This window comes from Dipodomys merriami, unplaced genomic scaffold (assembly GCF_024711535.1).
Source record: "Dipodomys merriami isolate MVZ:Mamm:240054 unplaced genomic scaffold, mDipMer1.0.p SCAF_25, whole genome shotgun sequence".
In the NCBI taxonomy this organism is placed as follows: Eukaryota; Metazoa; Chordata; class Mammalia; order Rodentia; family Heteromyidae; genus Dipodomys; species Dipodomys merriami.
The window spans coordinates 12961518-12980648 of record NW_027203937.1 but is presented as its reverse complement, the minus strand read 5'-3'; the positions used below and the strand labels follow the sequence as shown (position 1 = coordinate 12980648).

Below are 19131 nucleotides of genomic sequence, written 5' to 3'. Positions count from 1 at the left end.
ATTTTTAAAAAGTGAACCTGCTAAGGGTGGGAATGGATGGTAGTGGGAAAAACAAAGGAGGGGAGTAACAATGCTCGATAGGAAATGTACTCATTGCCTCACTCATATAACTGTAACCCCTCTGTACAGCATCTTTACAATAAAAAATATATATTTAATAAAAAATAAATCTGCTATTTTCCTTAAAATTTTTTGGCTCTCCTGAAGATTAGTTGTTTAGATGATCAAGTTTGTCTTTTCCTCTGAAAATTATTTCATAGCTTTCATGTTTAGAATTCTGTGCTTTACCAATAAATTAAATAATTATTCATTTGTCAAAAAAAAAAAGAACAAAAATTTATCTAGTCTCTACTAATTTTGAGTGAGAATTAGGGACTTTTGTCCCAGAGTAAGATCTGGCTTGTCCAAAGAAGCATCTTTTGTCCAACTCAGGGGCAGACCCAGCAGAAGTTAATTCACTGGTTCTCAGAGACATTGAGAAGAATGACATAGAGTCTGGCTCAAATTCCATTTCTACCGCCCACTTGATTTTGTTTTGTTACCCTGAGTCTCACTCACTTTTGGTGGGTAATCATATCCACTTCAGATGTTTATATTGAAGACCAAAGTTACATGCAGAAGGAAAATCTCTGTGCATAGTGCCTCTCCCATTAAAAAAATAAAATGTCCAATGAATGACTGCTTTTAAGCAAAGCTGGTCAACTTGAGAAAACCTCCAGAATATTTATGTTGGTGCATAACAGAAAAGCTAAGAATGTCAGATGTAATGCTGTCCTGTCCAATCTGCGTTCTAGGACAGTTAAAGGCTCCTGTTCAGTTAGTATAATATGGGTAACTAGGTTTCAGAGAGATTTGAATTCGTGTATACTTCTAAGAATAGATTTCCAATATTCCCAGGGAAGAGATCTGGGAAGAGGTGAGGGGGTGTATTCCTTGAAAGATCCAAAGAGGAAGATGTTGGCAATGGACACTTCCAACATGGTGGTTGGTATGAGGCTGCTTCAGATTATCCCCCAAACATGCGCTCCATGTAGAACATAAATGCTATTACGGCTGCAGAGGTAGCTAATGAATAAAGAAGACAAACTTCTAGAACTTCTTTAATCCATCCCACTAAGGGGAATACACTTAGTCCCAAAGACAGGGAAGGGATTTGGCAATCTAGGAGCTAGTCAGTCAGAGTTGGAACCCAGGTTTCTGGTCTCCTGATTGTGTTTAGAAACTGAAAGGCAGAGAATGATTTCCTTTTCCCTCCTGCGCTTTAGTTTGAGTTGGAAATAGTTTTTAGCACCAGAGAAAACAATACATTGAGAAAAGGCAAGAACCCAGTCCTGAAATCATACCTATAGATACATTAAAAGATCACTGAAGATCAGGACTAAAGAATACCCAAACCACAAATTATAGATGATGAAGAAACTGGTAATTAGAAAAGTTGGGTGGCAAGCTATAGGCCACATGGGCCAAGACTTTCTCCAGCTGCTTCTGCTTGTATTATAGCTGTGTCACAGGCAGCTACCACCACTACAGAGAGACCACATATATTTCTGCTCTGAGAAAGTGGGAATATTTTTTATTTCTGATAATGGTAACTATTAAAAAAATTCTGTTTTTCTACTCAGGCTACTGCTGGGAAGCTTAGGTTTAGTGTGATGTTCTATGTCATAGATGTTTCTTCTTTTTAACTTTTATTCCCAATTTCTGCCCAATTTACCTTTATTCATGTATCTTTGGGTGTCAAAGGACTCATTTCCTTACTGAGAAAGATGGAGACATCATAGTAATCATAATATAACACTCATGGTAATAAATTAAAATGATATGCTAATGTCCATCATATACTCCTTATGTTGTAATTATTATTATTGTTCTTATTGTTATTACCATGACCACTCTGGAATGCTCTCCTATGTCTGAATATGCTGAAACTTAACCTACAAACATTTGTGGCCCTTACAACACTTATCATAAGCTCATGGTAGAAGCAAAAGCTCTGATAGATGAGCCACTTCTATCAAGAAACGACTCCATGTATATGCAATCATGGGTAGCTGCTTCACAGAGGGGTTTGGGAATAAAATGCTATAATTTGCATTTTTAATATTTTTTATAATTTTTAAAATATTTTTATAATTGCCTATTTCTGTTACCTTGTGAATGCTTTATTCATATTATTTTTAAATGAAATTGTGATTATTATATAAACAACATACTGCCTACATAGAAGTAGGTTTAATCATTATTAGACATTGATTCACCATCCTAAAGACTTTCCTTTATCCCAATTTAGCACCAGTCCATGTGTCACCCCCCTACTGTGTGACTGACTAGACCCATTCTTGCTGGCTAGTGTCCCTGTGAGCCCACATGATCAATCTACTCCATGACCCAGCCTGGGGACCTTCAGGGCAGTTCCTGTGACCTACTCTGTCCTTTCTGGCATTCCCTCAGATGGGGTCACTGGCACCTGAATTCCTCACTATCATGGCCATCAAAGTCACTCACCACATCCTGGTTGATGTCTTCATTTAGTATAAGGATTGAGTGCCTGTGGTATTCAAGTTCCTGTGCCATGGTTTAAGTTCTTTAAACCTATTAGTTTAATCTGTCATGTCCACCAGATTACAGGGCAACTGGCTTGCTTTTCTACAGTCAGAGAGTCCAGGCTTTTGCCACATACTTCATTTTTATTAATGACTTCCTCTCATTGGAACTGATTATCCCCAGTCAGTTCCAATCACTCAGGGCTCCTCTGCCACTGAGCCACCTGAAATCAACACGTGCAGCTTACCATACAACAACATGCAACAAGGCAGGGGAGAGACAGGAGATTCTCCACTGGTTGGCTTACCTATGTCTGAAATCTTTATTTCTGACAGAAGACAGGAGAGCAGGGAATAGAAGAAAGAATGAGGTGTTAGCAGCAGGGTTAGAAGCATTATTAGCAGCCTGAAAACTTGACAGCAATGGTAAGGTACAATACTGTAATAAATAAAGACTTAGGAGCTATGACACTGATGTATTTTATACTGGATATTCCTTGTCAGTGAGTTCACTTACAAGCAGCTACATATCACAGAAGAGGCACAGTTTTACCTGCTCCATACTGCTGACACTTGGGAAGAGAACTAGCTTGACATATTCCACTGCTTTAACAAGGGTAGGACAGAGATTGGAACGGTTGGTTCTTTCCCCTGCCAGACACATGCCCAGAGATACCCAGAGACTGCTCTGTGTCTCTGCATGGGCACTGTAGTATGAGAGTTATCAAAATGAGCCTACTTGTAGTAGGACACTGAAGTGGATATGACTATAATTAGAAGGAAGGGTATGACATAGAGAGACAGGCCTACGGGAGAAAGAGTGGAGAAAAACATATCAGAATGACAGTATCAATGGAGTTCCTCCCCCTGCAAACATTGTGTATTCCTATCTGCTCTACATGCTGTCTTCCATAATCAACACCCCACCTCCCCACCTCTAACAGCTCTCAGGGAACATGGGATGTCTTATTTGGAATTTGTGAAAAATGGAGGCCCAGAGGGGTTAAATATTTCGTACAAAGTTGTACAGCTTCTCTGACAAAGTGAGCCAAGTCCATGGTCCATGGGTCTTTCTATTATAGCATATGTGTGCCCTGGACTGAAAGAAATACGCACAAGGCTTCCTTTATCTTTGATACAAGTCAAAGCTGAGAAGAAAGGCAGAGGATACTCCATGGGTAGCTTGCTTCTCATTTGGCCCGATACGTGACTTTCTAGGAGCTCACAGGAAGTGAGCATCCCTCCTATGTCCTGAGGAGGGGCAGACATGGCAGCTGTTGGGCAGCCAGCTAGCTTTGCTCTCATTCTTTTGGTAGAGAATAACCTTAAAAAGCCTATGACAAAATGGCCCTTATTGGGCCAGTGACGACTCTTTGACAAGGCAGAGCTGTGCAATGCTTTCTGGATTTGGGTTCACCATTCTAGGAGCCTGGATCTTGGGCAACTAAATTTCTGGAGCCTCCTTTCCCTCATTTATCAAAAGTGATAATAGCCAACAACTCACATTACTATTCCATGACAATCAGTAGGAGCCCAACTTGTCCTCTGCCTACGTTGGAGGGAAGTTTTTCAGTTTAAGCCTTTTCCTGTTCACATAGTCCTAACCCAGACGCAGGATAAGCCCATGCCCTAAAATAGGTGCTCAGTGCATTTCTCCTGGAAGAGTCTCTAAAGCACAGCTTCTCTGTAACCCCAGAGGCTGTTTGGGTTGTAAAAGGGATCTGGTTCTGGGGGGGTCTAAAGAAAAATGTCAAACCCTGAGCCCTTCTCCAGCTGCACATGTCGCTGTGCTCTACCACTGGGGCAGGGCTGAGTCAGCTGGTTCTGTGGCACCTGCAGAACAGAGAGGCACTGCCTGGGTCAGGTCTCAGGTCTTCATCTCAGCAATGCTCAGGTGAAAGGAACTTCCCCTCACTCTGATGAGTACTATGTTACAGGGATATATACGATGACTCTGCCATCTGGGCCTCATCCACTATGCCATCCCCTGTTCCAGAAAAAGACTCACATGACCCATTCTAATCAGCTCAATGATAGGAAGCAAAAAGATCTCTCTGTTCCAACAGTACAGTGCACAGGAAGGGAGGGGCAGCTCCTGAGCTGGGAGATGAAAAGTCCCGGAGTCTGACAGGTGAGGCCCATCCCATTCCCAGTCCCATTCCTCTTGGGCCCAGTGACTTAGGCTGTAGGATGGCAAGGAGACCCCCATCGTTCACTGTGGAGAAGGTACCCCACCACTTCCTGTACCTCAGCTCCAGGATGTTGGTGACATTTCCAGATGGAAAGATCCTGCGGATGTAGTTGAAGTCTCCCACGTAGAGGCTGCCATCAGAGCCACAGGTGAGGGCCATGGGGGCCAGGAGTTTATTGCCATCAGCAAGGCCATTGCAACTGGGGCAGGAAATGCTTCTCCGGCGCCCATTGCCCATGATGCTGCCGATGACTGGTGGTTGCTGAGACACAAACTGGTTCTCCCCATTCCCTTTGTGCAGGATGCCTGGGACAGGGAGAGAGGAACATCACCAGGGAGGGGGTAGGGAGTGGTTCCCTTTTTCTGTGGTAGACAACAGAGTTACCTTGATTTGCAAGGCAAGCCAGAGGTTTCTGCCAACGATTTCCAAACTTGTCTCAGTGAAATCCAGAGGCACTGAGCAGGCTGCTCTGTATACTATAGGCCTTTATATATTGCTGTGGGCCTCTGTTAGTCTCACTATAGGCTCTAGTATTGCACTGTTTTTACCACTATTCTGACAGAGGGAACAGACCAGGCAGCCTATCCAAAGCCAGATAGACAAGAAAAGGCTGAGGTACCAATACCATCTCTTGACCATTCAGCTATGCAACCTCTCAAAGAGGCTGTACATGTCTCATGTGCCCAGCCCTCACCTCTGTACAGCTTTGATTCTTTCTTGAATTTACCTGATTTTCTTTCCAACCATACCATTTCAATACAGAGACTAGGGGATTTTTTTTTTCCCAAGTCTGTTCTGGAGCTTGAATGCAGGGCCTGGGTGTTGTGTCTTAGCTTTTTCACTCAAGGTTAGGCACTCAATCACTTGAGCCATAACTTTCCTTCTGGCTTTCTGTTGGTTAATTGGAGATAAGACTCTCATTCCTGCCCAGGCTGACTTTGAACTGACATGTGCCACCAGCATCGAGCTAAGAGATTATATATTTTTCCTAGCTGTATTTCCAGTGCCTAGCGTAGAACCTGACATAGAGTAGGTACTAATGAATGTTTATAAAATTAATGAGGGAAATAGCCTCTTCTCACTAACATGGAGTCAAGAGACTGGGATTTATGCTATTAATGAGCTGATTTTATATCTGACATAGGTCTCAGGTCCTGTACAGCTCTGGATTTCATTTTCCCATCAACAAAACAAAGATTTTGAACTACACAGGATTTGTAAGCTTCCTGTCATACCTGCATTGCTTCTTTTCACTTTAGATAATATTTTCCTAGCATACTGCTCCCACATAGACCCTGCCTACTGCTTCCTGCCTTCTTAGCTAAAGCCAAAGTGGGATTTGGCTTTTATTGGTCACCAGAATCTCATCTCAGGCTGCCACCTGTTAGCTCTGTTGTCCTTTATTGAATGGATTTAAACATTTTTATACAGTCTAATCAATTGTGTTCCCATACAGTCTGTGCTTTTTCTAGGTTATTGTTTTATATTTTTCTCCCACTAATTCTAAATGACTATTTTTCACATTTTGATGTTTAAATATTTAAATTTATTTTGTGTGCCCTGTAAAGTGGGAGCTTCATGTAGTTTTTTAAGCTTTGTGAATTTTTTCTCCAGATATTGAGCCAATTTTCCTAGTATCAATTTCTAAAGGGTTTGTCCATTCTCCACTGATAGATGATGTTATGACATACCATAGACCATCTTATTTACAGATGGTAAGTGGCAGACATTTCCAGTATAGATGGCTATCCTTCTCCTTGACCCTTTCTTTTGTCACAGTAGCTACAAAATTTCTGACATCTAGCTTGGCATTTGACTACTTAGGACAGTTTGTGACATCTTAGTCCCATGACAGTTCCACCCAGGATATTGTTCTGGCTAATGGCTCAGAAGGGGCGGTGGTATGGGCAGCTGCTGAGAGACCCCTTATGATGGGGGAGCTTGTTCCTGGTTCTTTGCTTTCTTCCTGGCTAGAAAGTGGATGTGAAGGATGGGAGCTTAAGTGGCTTCACCTAGGACCATGACCTTGGAATAAAGGCTTGAGTAGAACAAGGAAAAGAACCTGGGTTTCTGACCCTGCAGCCAGAGATCACCTGCCCTCCAGATTGGCAGGTGAGTGAGAAACCAACTTTAGCTTGTCTTCAACTCTATTACTGTGGCTTTTCTGAACTCACGGCCAAACCTCATTTTAATTATGACTCACAGGTCAGTTCCTGAACTCCATGGACTCTGTTTACCTGTCTCTGGGCCTGCACTACACAATTTCAGACTTTACAGTTTTCTAAATTAACTTGGTATGTGGTGGTGAGTGCCTTTTCCATCTCTTATTTTAAGAATTACCTTCACCATTTACAAATCTTTATTTTACTATAAATGATAGAAGTAATTTGTCAACTTCCACCAGACCTGAAGTGGTTTTGACAGGCATTCATCATACTTACAGACTAGGGAGGAGGTATGTGACATTATTCCCTTGTTTCCCAAGATAGAACATGGTTAGTCTGAGTTACCTAAAGAACAGGTGTGATCATGGCCCTCGTGGGCTTTAAACTGCTCAGAGGTTTGACATTCACCCCTGGATGCACTCTGAAGTCATAATCTTCTTGCCTTGGGTTCCAGATCTCCCAAATCACCAGCTTTGGCTGTGGCATTGGCTTCACTACCCTCACTCTCTGTCTAAATTGCAACAGACCTTCTTTATAGACAGTCCTCTTCTAGATTTTAGCACGTTGACATATACTGTGCTCTCTGCTACCACGTTTACCCTACTTGATTTACAGAGCTCATCCTGTAGACTCTCTGAAATGCCAGCCAGAGGGTCTCTCCAGGGATGCTTTGATGAAGTGAAACAATGAATTCAGGATTTCTTGCCTTGCTGGAATCACTTATCTCCTATCAGGATGGCATATGGCCCAGGGCACAGCAAAGCCATTGCCTGGCAAGTCTTGGTCTCTGTTTGCATTGAAGTCTTGAGGCCTCTCACTATTGTACTCCCAGTGACAGGCTCAGAGGAGGGTCCCAACCAAAGTTTTATGACTCGGCCTTCTGACTAATTGATTGCCTAGGAACCTATAAAATTCAAAATGTTTATTTTATTTTATTTTTTTTTTGTTCGGATAGAAGACAAAGTGGCCCTAGCCTGACTCAGGGATTCTATCTTCCCATGTGAAAATTTCCACTTACCACTCTGGATGTTGAGGGCATGATGCTTGTCAAGGGTCCATCCTCCAAGCTTGGATGCATCAATTTCATAGCCCTGTAGCACAGCAGTCCTTTTCTCCCACAGGATCAGATCAGGGCAGGATTCATATTCATAACCCACAGAAACTGAAGGAATATAAGAAGCAAAGTGCATAGGTAAGCAAAGCTCCACTTTGGTCCTTGGACCTGCAGGTGAGTCCCTCTGCTTTTCTTTCATGAAACAGGAGAAAGGGATCCTATTTGTACTTGTGAATCAAACCACTGAAATGGCAACACAGTATGCTGAGCCTTAAAACTTCTTTTTTGTTTTCTTAAAAACACTATGTAATTGGGAAAAATTAAAAAAATACATTATACTTTCCAAGGATCTAGTTAAATTAGTTCAAGGGAAATAACCTTTAATGTGAAAAATACTTTATACATAAAAGTCTTCACTATGATATTAATGATAATAGTAGAAAATGGGAAAAACTTAAAGGTTCAAAACAAGTGAGAGGCGGAGCAAACCTATATATGTCCAATCCAGAAATATTTCCACTGAAAATGATGGAAAATGATGGTTCTGATGACCACACATGACATGGAAAATGCCTTTGGAATCTGATGCTAACTAAAAAGACTGGTTACTGTCAGAGTAGCTGTGCTTTAAAAAAAAAAGCAACTACAAGAACTACATATCAAATGAGAAAGCACATTAAAATGTTGTTGTCTTTGTTTCTAAGATTAAATATGACTTCTTTTTACTTACATCCATTTCTCAGTTTTTAAAATGCATGAGCCTGGTATTATTTTTTCATAAAGAAAAACTACACTCATATTTATAATGAATACATGGAAAAGGAGCTTAGCTAGGGTAACTGGAAATCAGAAGTTGCTTCTGAACCTAGAAGCTGGTTTGAAATTTGAAAGCTTGAAAATGTCCTGGTTTCACTAATCCAGGCCTCTTAGAAGAATGGCCAGGGAGAGGAGCCAAATGGAAAGCTTCGTGGGCCTAGGTTTGTAACAGCCTTGTAGCTGATGTTGGAGAAGGAACCAGTAGAGACAGGATGGTATTTCTACCAAGTATCTTTCTGAATAGGTGTTATTTTCTGGGAAGCAATATTCTGCATGTTTGAGACAGGCATTAACTGGGAACCAATTTAAGTTTTCTTCTAGATGCCATAAAAGTTGGCCATAAGGGAATGGACTGGAAGGTGTCTCTGTGCCCTCTTTCCTGCAACCCTGAGGCCTACTAGCAGTCACTACACCTTCTGGTCACTTGCAATCTCAGGAGAGTGAGTGTGGGATATAATAGAGACAGAAATGATAATGGAGATCTGGGATAAATTCAGCTCTGTTCTTTCCTAGCTGTGCCTCCTTGGGAAGTCATCTGACTTCTCTGGGCCTCACCTTCTCACACTGAGTTTGGAGATAACCAACTTTTGACTCACAGCCTGGCTGTAGGAATTCAGTGAGATTCTAATGTAGTGGGAGTACATTTTCTGGAATAGACACTTCAAAGGCAATCTCTAATTGCCCTAAGTGTCAGCCTTCTCTTTTCTCTCTCTCTTATTCTTTCTTTTTAAACAGAACAGGACTTTTCTTCTCCCTTATTCTGCCTTTACTAGAGAAAAGGACTGAAGCTAGAATAGGGACCAAGGCATGAAGGGATTTGCTGAGTTACAGTGCTTAGTGGATACTTGCTGTGGGGCATTAGGCCTGCTGACTATCTAGTTTCATCTTGTAAGCCTTCCTGAGACCAAGAAGGCTCTGATCCAGAAGCTGCAAGGGGTACAGTCAGCCCTGGAAGCCCAAGATCCCAGGGAAGCAACCTCTGCTTCATCTCTAAAAAAAAAGAGTGATAACTACAGACATTGTTTCTGACTGGAAATAAGATGACAAAGTAACATTAAAATTTTTTTATTGTTCTACTACTGGGGTTGGAACTATGTTCCCAGTTCCTCCCTTTTTAATTTATTTTTCTTTTGGAATACAGTCTTGCTAATTTTACCTGGATTGGCCTCAAATTTGTAATCCTTCTGTGTTGCCTCCTGGACCTACAGGTGTGTGCCACTACACCTGGCCCCAAAACATGTTTTGATTTTGGCAGTACTACTTCCAGGTTTTCAGTAGTTTATTGGAGATAACAGTCTCATGGGCTTTCCTGGCCAGGCTGACTTTGAACCATGATCCTCAGATCTCAGCCTCATGAGTAGCTAGGATTACAGGCATGAGCCACAGGTGCTCAGCAGTATCTTTTGACTATTTTGATTTTGTATCAATTTTAATGGTTGTGTTTTCTATATTTGGCTCTTCTAGAATATTCTTCTTGGTCATGGATGGCCACTGTGAGGTCTTAAAGGTATTCAAGTCCTAGATATTTTTGGCCTGAGAAGAGGAAGGAGGGAGCGGTAGCTGTGGAAGTGGAAGAGATCCTCCTCTCCCCCATTCCTGTGTGTTGCTCTCCCTCTGAGGACACCCTGCGAGGGAGGGGGCAGGGCTGGGTGAGGGCTCACCGAAGGCTTCAGAGAGCCCATACACCTTCTGGTTGTAGACATCTGTCTTGTCCCAGATGAAGTGAAAGGACAGGTCTGGGGCTGCAGCGAACCACTTCCTGAAGAGACGGCCCTCCACCGCCACCATGAGGTGGACCTTCATGAGGTTGAAGGGAATGGTGGGGTGTGTCAGGCTGATCCTCAAGACAGACTTGTAGCCAGCAGTGCGGCTGCTCAGGTAGCTCAGCCTCATCTTGCAGCCAGAGATGATAATTTCCTCCTGCAGGGCCTACAGCAAGACAGAGCACAGCAAGCAACCATCACTGACTCACCCAGGGAAGGGGAGGGCGCCACAGCTGGATGGATTCTGGGTGTGTAAGAGGCAGAAGAGGAAGCAGAAGGACAGGAGGTGAGAAGAGGGGGAAGGAAGGGAAAGAAAGAAGGGGAAGCAGAAGGGAAGAGGAGCAGCAGGAGGAAGGAAAAGAAAAAGGATGACAAAGGAGAAAAGGGGCTGAAGGAAGTAGAAAAGAAGTCCCCAAGACCTCATTGCTGAGGACCTCTGTATAACATGCATGATAATGTGAGATTTATTGTGAGACTGAGCACACTAACTGTTGCATGTACCATGATGTATGTACAATACTAAGCAACATGCTGCATCATCCTTAAACACTGTAGACCCTTCAGTTCCAGTATGGTCATATATGTAAAGTGCTCAGTATTTCAATTTATTTGGAAGGACAGAGGCACTTCTGGAAGCAGGGGTTACTAAGAAGAGGGACTTTTCTTTTTTCTTTTTTCCTCTCTTTCCCTCCCCCCACCTTCTCTTTTTTGTGTGCCAGTACTGGGGCTTGAACTCAGGGTCTGGTTGTGGTTTCTTAGTTTTTTTAGTCAAGGCTGGCTCTGTCACTTGAGCCACAGCTCCATTTCTGACTTTTTGGTAGTTAATTAGAGATAAGAGTCTCCTGCCCAATGTGTCTTCGAACTGCAGTCCTCACCTCGCAGCCTCCTCTGTAGGTAGGATTATAGGCGTGAGCCACCGGTGTTCAGCTTATTTCAGTCTAATGTAGACAGATGTAGACAGCTGCCTAAAGCTTTCCTAAAGTCAGATCCATTTCCCATGGCATTCCTTCCCAAGAAAGTAACCAAAACACTCATGAGGCAGAGTCGGAAGCTCCACCGGATGACAAGGGCCCATACTAATCCCCAGAGAGGCTGAGCTTCTAGCATGGGGTCCTCACCCAAGCACCGAGTAGTGGGGAAGACAGTGCTTTATCTGCAGGGCACAATGGGCTCAGGCCCACAGTAGAAAGAATCAATGAATGCCAGATGATCAAGCAATGTGGCTTGATTAGTGTGGCTGAGGAAGTTCATTGGCTTGATGTACTGGGCTCTCTCAAGAAAGAAACAATAAATCAGTCAAGGCTGTGTCCATTTAAGAGACAATGATCATGTTACTGTATTTACAAAGATATTGGGTCTTTTTCCTTCTGTCTGATCCATAGAAGTATTGAACTAGCCAGCCCCAAGGCCTCACAGGTCTCCTAAACACAGGAAATTCTAGACATTGGGCCTAAATCAAAGCATTGACTTAAATCACCATTTACTAGTTCCTCACAAAGCAGGCTCTGTACCCTGGGTAAGAAGCAGACAGGACTCAAGTGCTGGCTTGCTGCTCTCATAAATCTTTCCCTGCTTTAGTGTATGTACCCTCCACAATTTACATCTCCTAGCACTTGCAAAGGCTAACCAACAACAACACTGGGAAAGCCCAAGAGTTTGTCTTCATGAGTCTGACAATAAGCAAGGTTTGTGCCCCTAACTAGACCTGTAGGCATCTAGCTCAGGGAGCACTCTAAAGAGGGTATGACTTTGAAACCTCATTTGTTCCAAAGCCTCTGCTCTTGGGAAAAATGGCTGGGTAGTGTGGAGCCAAAGTTCAGTTACAAATTGCTTCTCTCTAGCAAGTTCTGTCTCCACTGACAAGCATTTCATCAGAAAGGTCAGCCAGGCCACTGAGATGGGAGACAGGCACCGAATCTCTGAGAAGGAATGATCTTTCAACCTGGATGTGCAAAGAGAATTTCGAAATGCTTGTACTTCCTTCTTGTGAGCTGGTGTTAGAAGCCACTCAATGGGGCATATGCAGCGATGTGTTTGCTCAGCCAGGCATGAAATCCACAGACATAAATGTATAAACTCTCTGCTCCACTGAGTACAAGGCAACCCATTAACATGCATGTTGCTTGAGTTCTCATTAGGTAGGCAGGGTGGCTGGGGCTTCTAGACTTTCAAGCTGCTATCTTTCCCTTCCTCAGGCTTTCCTTTTTGCTGATAGATCCCACACTGGGCACAATGAAGGACATTCAAGTGAGCAAAGCTTTGCTAGGCAAAGACTTGATCTTGATTTCCATCATGTTAAAATTCATCTTTCCCAGTGATTTCCTTTTAATGATAATTAAGCAAAAACATGTGTGGGGATAGATTTGAGCCAAAGCAATCCTTAACTGGCATGAAGGAAGTGTATGTGAAATAATCTTAATAATAATGATAAATAAAAATTTATTGAGCACTTACTAGGTACCAGACATTGTGCTAAGCACCTCAAACACATTTCCCTTATTTCATCTTTATTATGATACTCACTACTTGAGATCTTGTGGCTTACTCCTCTTTGGTAGAAGTTATTTATCAATACTTTCAACAGAAATACTGAGAGAAGAGACACCCTGGAAGCTGGGGAAAAGGAAAGTGGAAGTGAATTGGATGGTAGGGTGGGAAGAGTGATGATTAAAAGCCCTGGTGTGGCAGGCAGGTCAGACACTCATGTCATTTCAGAGGATAAACTAGGTGACCCTCTTGTCTGCTGGCCCAAAACAGTGGGGGTGCTTTCTGTCTGAGAAGCACCCCTCTATGTCTGAGATCCTTCTCCACCTGTTTCCCAATAGAATAAAAGCATGGAGAGATGTAGTTTGGAAGTCTGTGTACCTGGATTTCTGGCACAATAGGGCCTTTCTCAGCACAGGAGCTAGCAAAGGACGTCAGTGGGGATGGAGACAGAACAGGGTTGGGGCGGGCAAAGTTGCTCAGGTCACAGCTGGGAATTTCATTCTCCTCATGTCGCATGATGATGGTTTCCATGACGAAGAAGCGATCCCAGGGCAGCCAGAGGGTGTGTTCCTGCGTGATGAAAGGTGTCCGCTCGAACCTCAGGATGATGGAGATGCCACCATTGGTGACCAGGTCAAAGCTAGCGGGAAGGAAAGAAAAGGGATCAGGAGAAGCAGGATCAGGAGGAGGAGAACATGAACATACAGAAAGGAAGTTACCATCTTTGGTCACATGCCTCCCTTCTGACCTTAGGAGGGTCCCAGACCCTGAGGTCACAGCCAGATCCAGTGTGGCCACACCTTTCCCCCACCTAGCCATACCTCTTCCTGTCCCTGGCCTAGATAAGTCCTGGCCCAGAGGTGGGTCCCCCCCCCCTTTCCTTTTTCAGCCATGCCTCTCCACCATGCATGGTGGGGGCAGCAGTTTGGTAAATAAACTTCTTTTCCTGCCTGAAAAAAAAAGAAAGGAAATTACACAAAGGGTCTAAGTAACTCGTGGAAGACTCTGAGACTTGACTACAGCTGCAAAGGGTAACTCCACAAAGTATTTATTGTTGTTGTAGCAACATGATTCACCATGGGGAAGTCACAGAAGTCAAATTAACCAATGAAGTAGAGAGCCATCTTTCAGGACCTAGGACAGCCTCTGCTGTGGTGTTTCTTGGTACCTGGGGTCTTTGAACTAGGTTAGAGCTGAACCCTAGTGAACAACTTCTACGCTGGGGGTTAGGAATCCTTAGGCCTAGTCCTGGATTTGTCATGAACTATACAGTATGGTCTCCAGTAAGTCACTTAGCCACCCTGCTCTTCAGTTTTCTGATCTGTAAAATGCAAAGACTCAGCAGGGCACATCAGTAGATCACACCTGTAATCCTAGCTAATTAAAAGGCTGAGATCAGAAGATCACAGTTTAAAGCCAGCTTAGGCAGGAAGTCCATGAGGCTCTTTATTTCCAATTAACCACCAAAAAGCCAGAATTGGCACTGTGACTCAAGTGATAGAACACTAGCTTTGAGCACAAGAGCTTGGGGACAGTGCCCAGGCCCTGAGTTCCAGCTCCAGGACCAGTACACATGTGCATGTGTGCTTGCATGTGCGTGTGCGTGCACCCGTGCACGTGCACACACATGCGTGCGCGCGCGCGCGCACACACACACACACACACTCACATATACACATAAAATGCAAAGGTTCACATGGATTATTTTTTTAAACCTTTTTTTATTTTTTGTTAGTCCTAGGCTTGAACTCTAGGACTGGGTGCTGTCCCTCAGCTCTTCAGCTCAAGGCTAGCGCTCTACCACTTGATCCACAGTACCACTTCTGGCCTTTTCTGTATATGGGGTGCTGACGAATTGAACCCAGGGCCTCAGGCATGCGAGGCAAGCACTCTACCACTGAGCCACCTTCCCAGCCCCTCACATGGATTATTCTTAAGAGACGAAGATTCTATGCTTCTCCAGGATTTGGCTAGGTTTATGACAGATTACTGACCAAAGGCCTTCACAATTAAAAGTTGCTTAGCAGTTTAGAGATAGCACAATTCGTATCCCAGTCTTTTAAAAGTATAAGGGGGAAAGAGAAGGCTGAGTACCAGCCACTCAGTTGAGATGAGATCTCTATGATGGTATGTAGAGAACAGGTAGACAAGCCTTAGTCATGGCCCTCTGAGGACTATATAGGTCTGAGCAACTGTCTTATTTTCAACACTATACCAAATATGCCTGTGCTATCATGTCCCTCAGGCCCTTTCTCACCTTAGACAAACCCCTGCTAGTCCTTTCCAGCTTCAGGCTTGTCGGAGATCATGTAGGCAGAATGTTTCCTGTCTCACCCCAAACTACACTGTACCAAGACTCAGCAAGAAGCATGCTGGCAGCTGCTGGTTTCTGATACCTTAACTCCCCACAAACTCCGAACAAACCTAGCAAGGCACTTGCCCTTCCAAACTGGCATGGACCATTTGTTTAAAATTCAAAGAAATGGAATCCTTATTTGTATACTTCAACATTTCTGCAGAGCCCAGCTCCGTGGTAGGGTGTGGGCAGATCTCTGGGTTCTGTAGCCACAGGGATCAGAAGCCAGCTAAACCCAGGCTGTGGACACAGGGCAAGGATGCCCAGTGTAAAGCAAGATATGTCACTATTCCTGCTCTCTGAATCTGCTTAGCTAAGGAGAGTGCTTGGCTGCTACGTAAGGTTCCTGTGTTCAGTGTATGAAACCTTAGTCTAGAATTTTGTTCTGTTCTCTACCCAAAACACCAAGTTTAAAGTCATGTAATAGCTGAACCATTGGAGCAGACCCAGACCCCTGTCCCAGTTTGATGTGATAGTCTTGTTTACAGAATCACCATCAAAGAGCTCTGTAGTAATTACTTCTAGTGACCAGGTCATAGGAGGATGGGCCCATCTTTGGCTAGTTATGACTATCGGAACTTTTTTAGGTTTTGAGTTGTCTAGGTACTGTTATTTCTAGCTCCTGCTGTACCAGCCTAGTTCTACCTGCCCCAGTGACTTGGCCACAATGGATCTGTTCACCTGCCACCTGTGCCTGCAGGGTCTCTTTGGACAAAGTCCCTGTAGCCATGCCTTTTAAAGTGAGTTTTCAAGGCCTGTCCTCATCTTGCACTTGTGAACAGTTCAGATGTCACCATCTCCACACAGCCTCAACCAATCAGAACCCAGTTCTGTCCCTGAGGCTCCCAAGTACAGTGGGCTCATCTTAAACCTGACATCACATTGTCCTGTGATTACTCATTTAGCTCTCTGGCCCAGGGACATTTAGTCCTCTGGGTTTCCAGGAACAGGCCCAGTGCTTCATGGTTAACATTGATAGAATGAATGCACATTGTGAATGTCATCTGAGCAGGCTGTCCTCTGAAGTTAACCCTGTGCTTACATGTGCAGCTGCTTTGGGAGACTCCAATACAGATTACACCCTCAAATCCACTGCTCCGGCTTGCTCTCTCTGGTACTCCTACTAGCTGTCAGGATTTTACATTCAACTACCTTGTCCTAGTGTCACATCCTCTCCCTCAGTTTGATATCCCCAAGCTCCGCAGGCTGATTCCTGTCAGCCTTTCATCCACTTTGGCTGCTGCTCATCCAGCCCTTTTCTGTGCCAAATGTAGTATGAAGTCAACCACCTTCATCCTGCAATAAGTAATGATCACCAGAAGTAACAGGGTGAGAATTTATTTGGAACCTAGAGTTTAGCTTGTGACCCTCCAGGAGACTATCCATGGCTTTGGGGAAACACCTAGAGAATGACTTTTCTGTCACAGAGCTAAATAGCATCTGTGCTTTGACAGAATATTTTAAACTAGCAAACGGAAGTCTGGCCAGACTCACAAGCTCCCTTCACGAGAGGCTGAGTGTGGAGAAGAAGGAAAGACAAACAAGAAAAGACATGTTCTTGATCAAGGCTGTGAGCAGGCTTGGGCAGCCGGCCTTGCCAAGCGCTGAGTGTAGTGGGCTGGTGAGGATACCTTGTTTTAGATATGAATGTGAACTTGACCCCAGAAAGAAGGCCTGGTTTTCAGGTGAAGCCCATTCAACTCAGAGCCAGTCTAAGCATGGCCACTTACTGCACAGGTTGAGTGACAATACCTTTCCAAGCCTCAATTTCCTGGTCTGTAAAATCTAGCTGATGATCATAATCACTTGGCTGGGTTACTAATTAGATAAATGTGTGATGGATGGGAAAAGCGCAAGCCCCACACATTCTCAGGGCATCATGCTTTGTACAATTCCACTTTTCAATTCAATGAGCCTGAACTGTTTTTCTTGTCTGCTTTTCTTTTTTCTTCATGACATCTACTTTCCATCTTTTTTTTTCTTTTTTTGGGGGGGGGGGTCCGGTCGTGAGGCCTTGAACTCTGGACCTGGGCGCTGTCCCTCAGCTCTTCAGCTCAAGGCTAGCGCTCTACCACTTGAGCCACAGTACCACTTCTGGCCTTTTCTGTATATGGGGTGCTGAGGAATTGAACCCAGGGCCTCATGCATGCAAGGCAAGCGCTCTACCACTGAGCCACCTTCCCAGCCCACTTTCCATCTTTTAAATGATCTCTTTGGCTATCATCTCTGCTAGTGTTGTCTGTTCTGAGATCCTGTGATGACTTGTAAATCTTGTGTGTGTGTGTATGTTGTATGTGTGTGTACTGGGGAAGTAGCCAAGGAAGCTGGAGAGGGTATTGTGGTGCCTGCCTGAAAAGTGAGATTTTCACAGGCAAGTTGGGCCCAGCTCCTGGGATTTCATTGTGTGTATATACTTTCACCCCTTGCCTTATGGTTGCTCCTAAGTTATCGGAGGCAAGAGAGAAGGTGGGTCAAGGAAAAGTGAAGGGGAATTGGCCAAGATGTTCCATGTTCACCTATTAGAAATAGAGTTTCAGACGCTGTGGAAACAACTAATACCTTTCCCACACATTAAGCAGTATGTAAGCTGAAAGAAAATTTAAGCCCTACAGTAATTTGTTAAGAACATATCTGAACCAGAAGTTCTAAGCAGAAGCCATTCCTGCTCCTATGTCCTAATGTAGAAGGCTGATGCAGAAAACATCACCCAGGGGCAGTAAAGATTAGTGAAGAAGGGGCTGGGGAGGTGGCTCAGTGGTAGAGCGCTTGCCTTGCATGCCTGAGGCCCTGAGTTCGATTCCTCAGCACCACATAAGCAAAAAGAAAAAAGCCGGAAGTGGCACTGTGGCTCAAGTGGTAGAGCGCTAGCCTTGAGCTGAAGAGCTGAGGGACAGGCCCAGAGTTCAGGCCCCATGACTGGACCCCCCCCCAAAAAAAAAAAAAAAAAGATTAGTGAAGAAGCACAATCAGGAAGAATCAAAGCGTGGAGGTGCCAGGGAGAGAACTTGTTCCCAAGTTGCCAGCCCACTTAGCCCAGACTGTGGTGTGTATAATGGATCCACCATAGCCAAGCCCATCATCAGTGCCTATGGACTAATGATCAAGCCACCTTGAGTTGAGCGTCTGGAAAATTTCATGGCATTTATTTTTATTATTATTATTTTGATTATGCCTGTCCTGGGGCTTGAACTCAGCGCCTGGGTGCTGTCCCTGAGCTTCTTTTGCTTGAAGCTAGCACTCTACCACTTGAGCTACAGTGCCATTTCTGGCTTTTTCAAAGTAGTTTGTTGGAGAGTCTCATGGACTTTTTCCTTCCCTGGATGGCTTGGAACTGTGGTCTTCAGATAGCAGCCTCTTGAGTAGCTGGGATTACAGGAGTGAGCCACCAATACCTGGTTGACAAAACATGTGTGTGTGTGTGTGTGTGTGTGTGTGTGTGTGTGTGTGTGTGTGTGTGTGTGTGTGTGTGTGTGTGTGTGTGTGTGTGGTACGGGGGCTTTAACTCAGGGCTTTAGGCTCTCACTTGGCTTTTTCACTTGAGTCTCACCTCTACCTCCATCTTTTTGCTGGTTAATTGGAGATACATATCTCTTAGATTTACGTGCTCAGGCTGGTTTTAAACCATGATTCTCCGATATCAGGCTCCTGAATAGCTAGGATTACAGATGTGAGCCACTGGTGCCTAGCAAAACCCCTTCTTGATAACTGCTTTCTAGCAGGTAATCATGTAGTAAGAATACTTGTTGTCTGGTGGG

The 19131-nt window shown here is 44.1% G+C and overlaps 1 protein-coding gene across 12 annotated transcripts in view; it reads right to left on the bottom strand.

Annotated features, from left to right (window-relative positions):
- The window catches only part of Tenm4 (teneurin transmembrane protein 4), an 805909-nt gene that overhangs the window by 53564 nt on the left and 733214 nt on the right, over positions 1–19131 (bottom strand). For 9 of the 12 annotated variants that reach the window (XM_070034906.1, XM_070034904.1, XM_070034909.1 and 6 more), the window contains 5 exons: positions 13399–13660; positions 10432–10699; positions 7919–8062; positions 4791–5040; positions 2852–2872 (listed from right to left, as the gene is read on the bottom strand). In XM_070034906.1, coding sequence (XP_069891007.1) covers positions 2852–2872; positions 4791–5040; positions 7919–8062; positions 10432–10699; positions 13399–13660 — 945 coding nt within the window. The remainder of the gene's footprint in view (positions 1–2851; positions 2873–4790; positions 5041–7918; positions 8063–10431; positions 10700–13398; positions 13661–19131) is intronic. The other 3 variants (XM_070034908.1, XM_070034910.1, XM_070034915.1) reach the window with 1 other exon arrangement.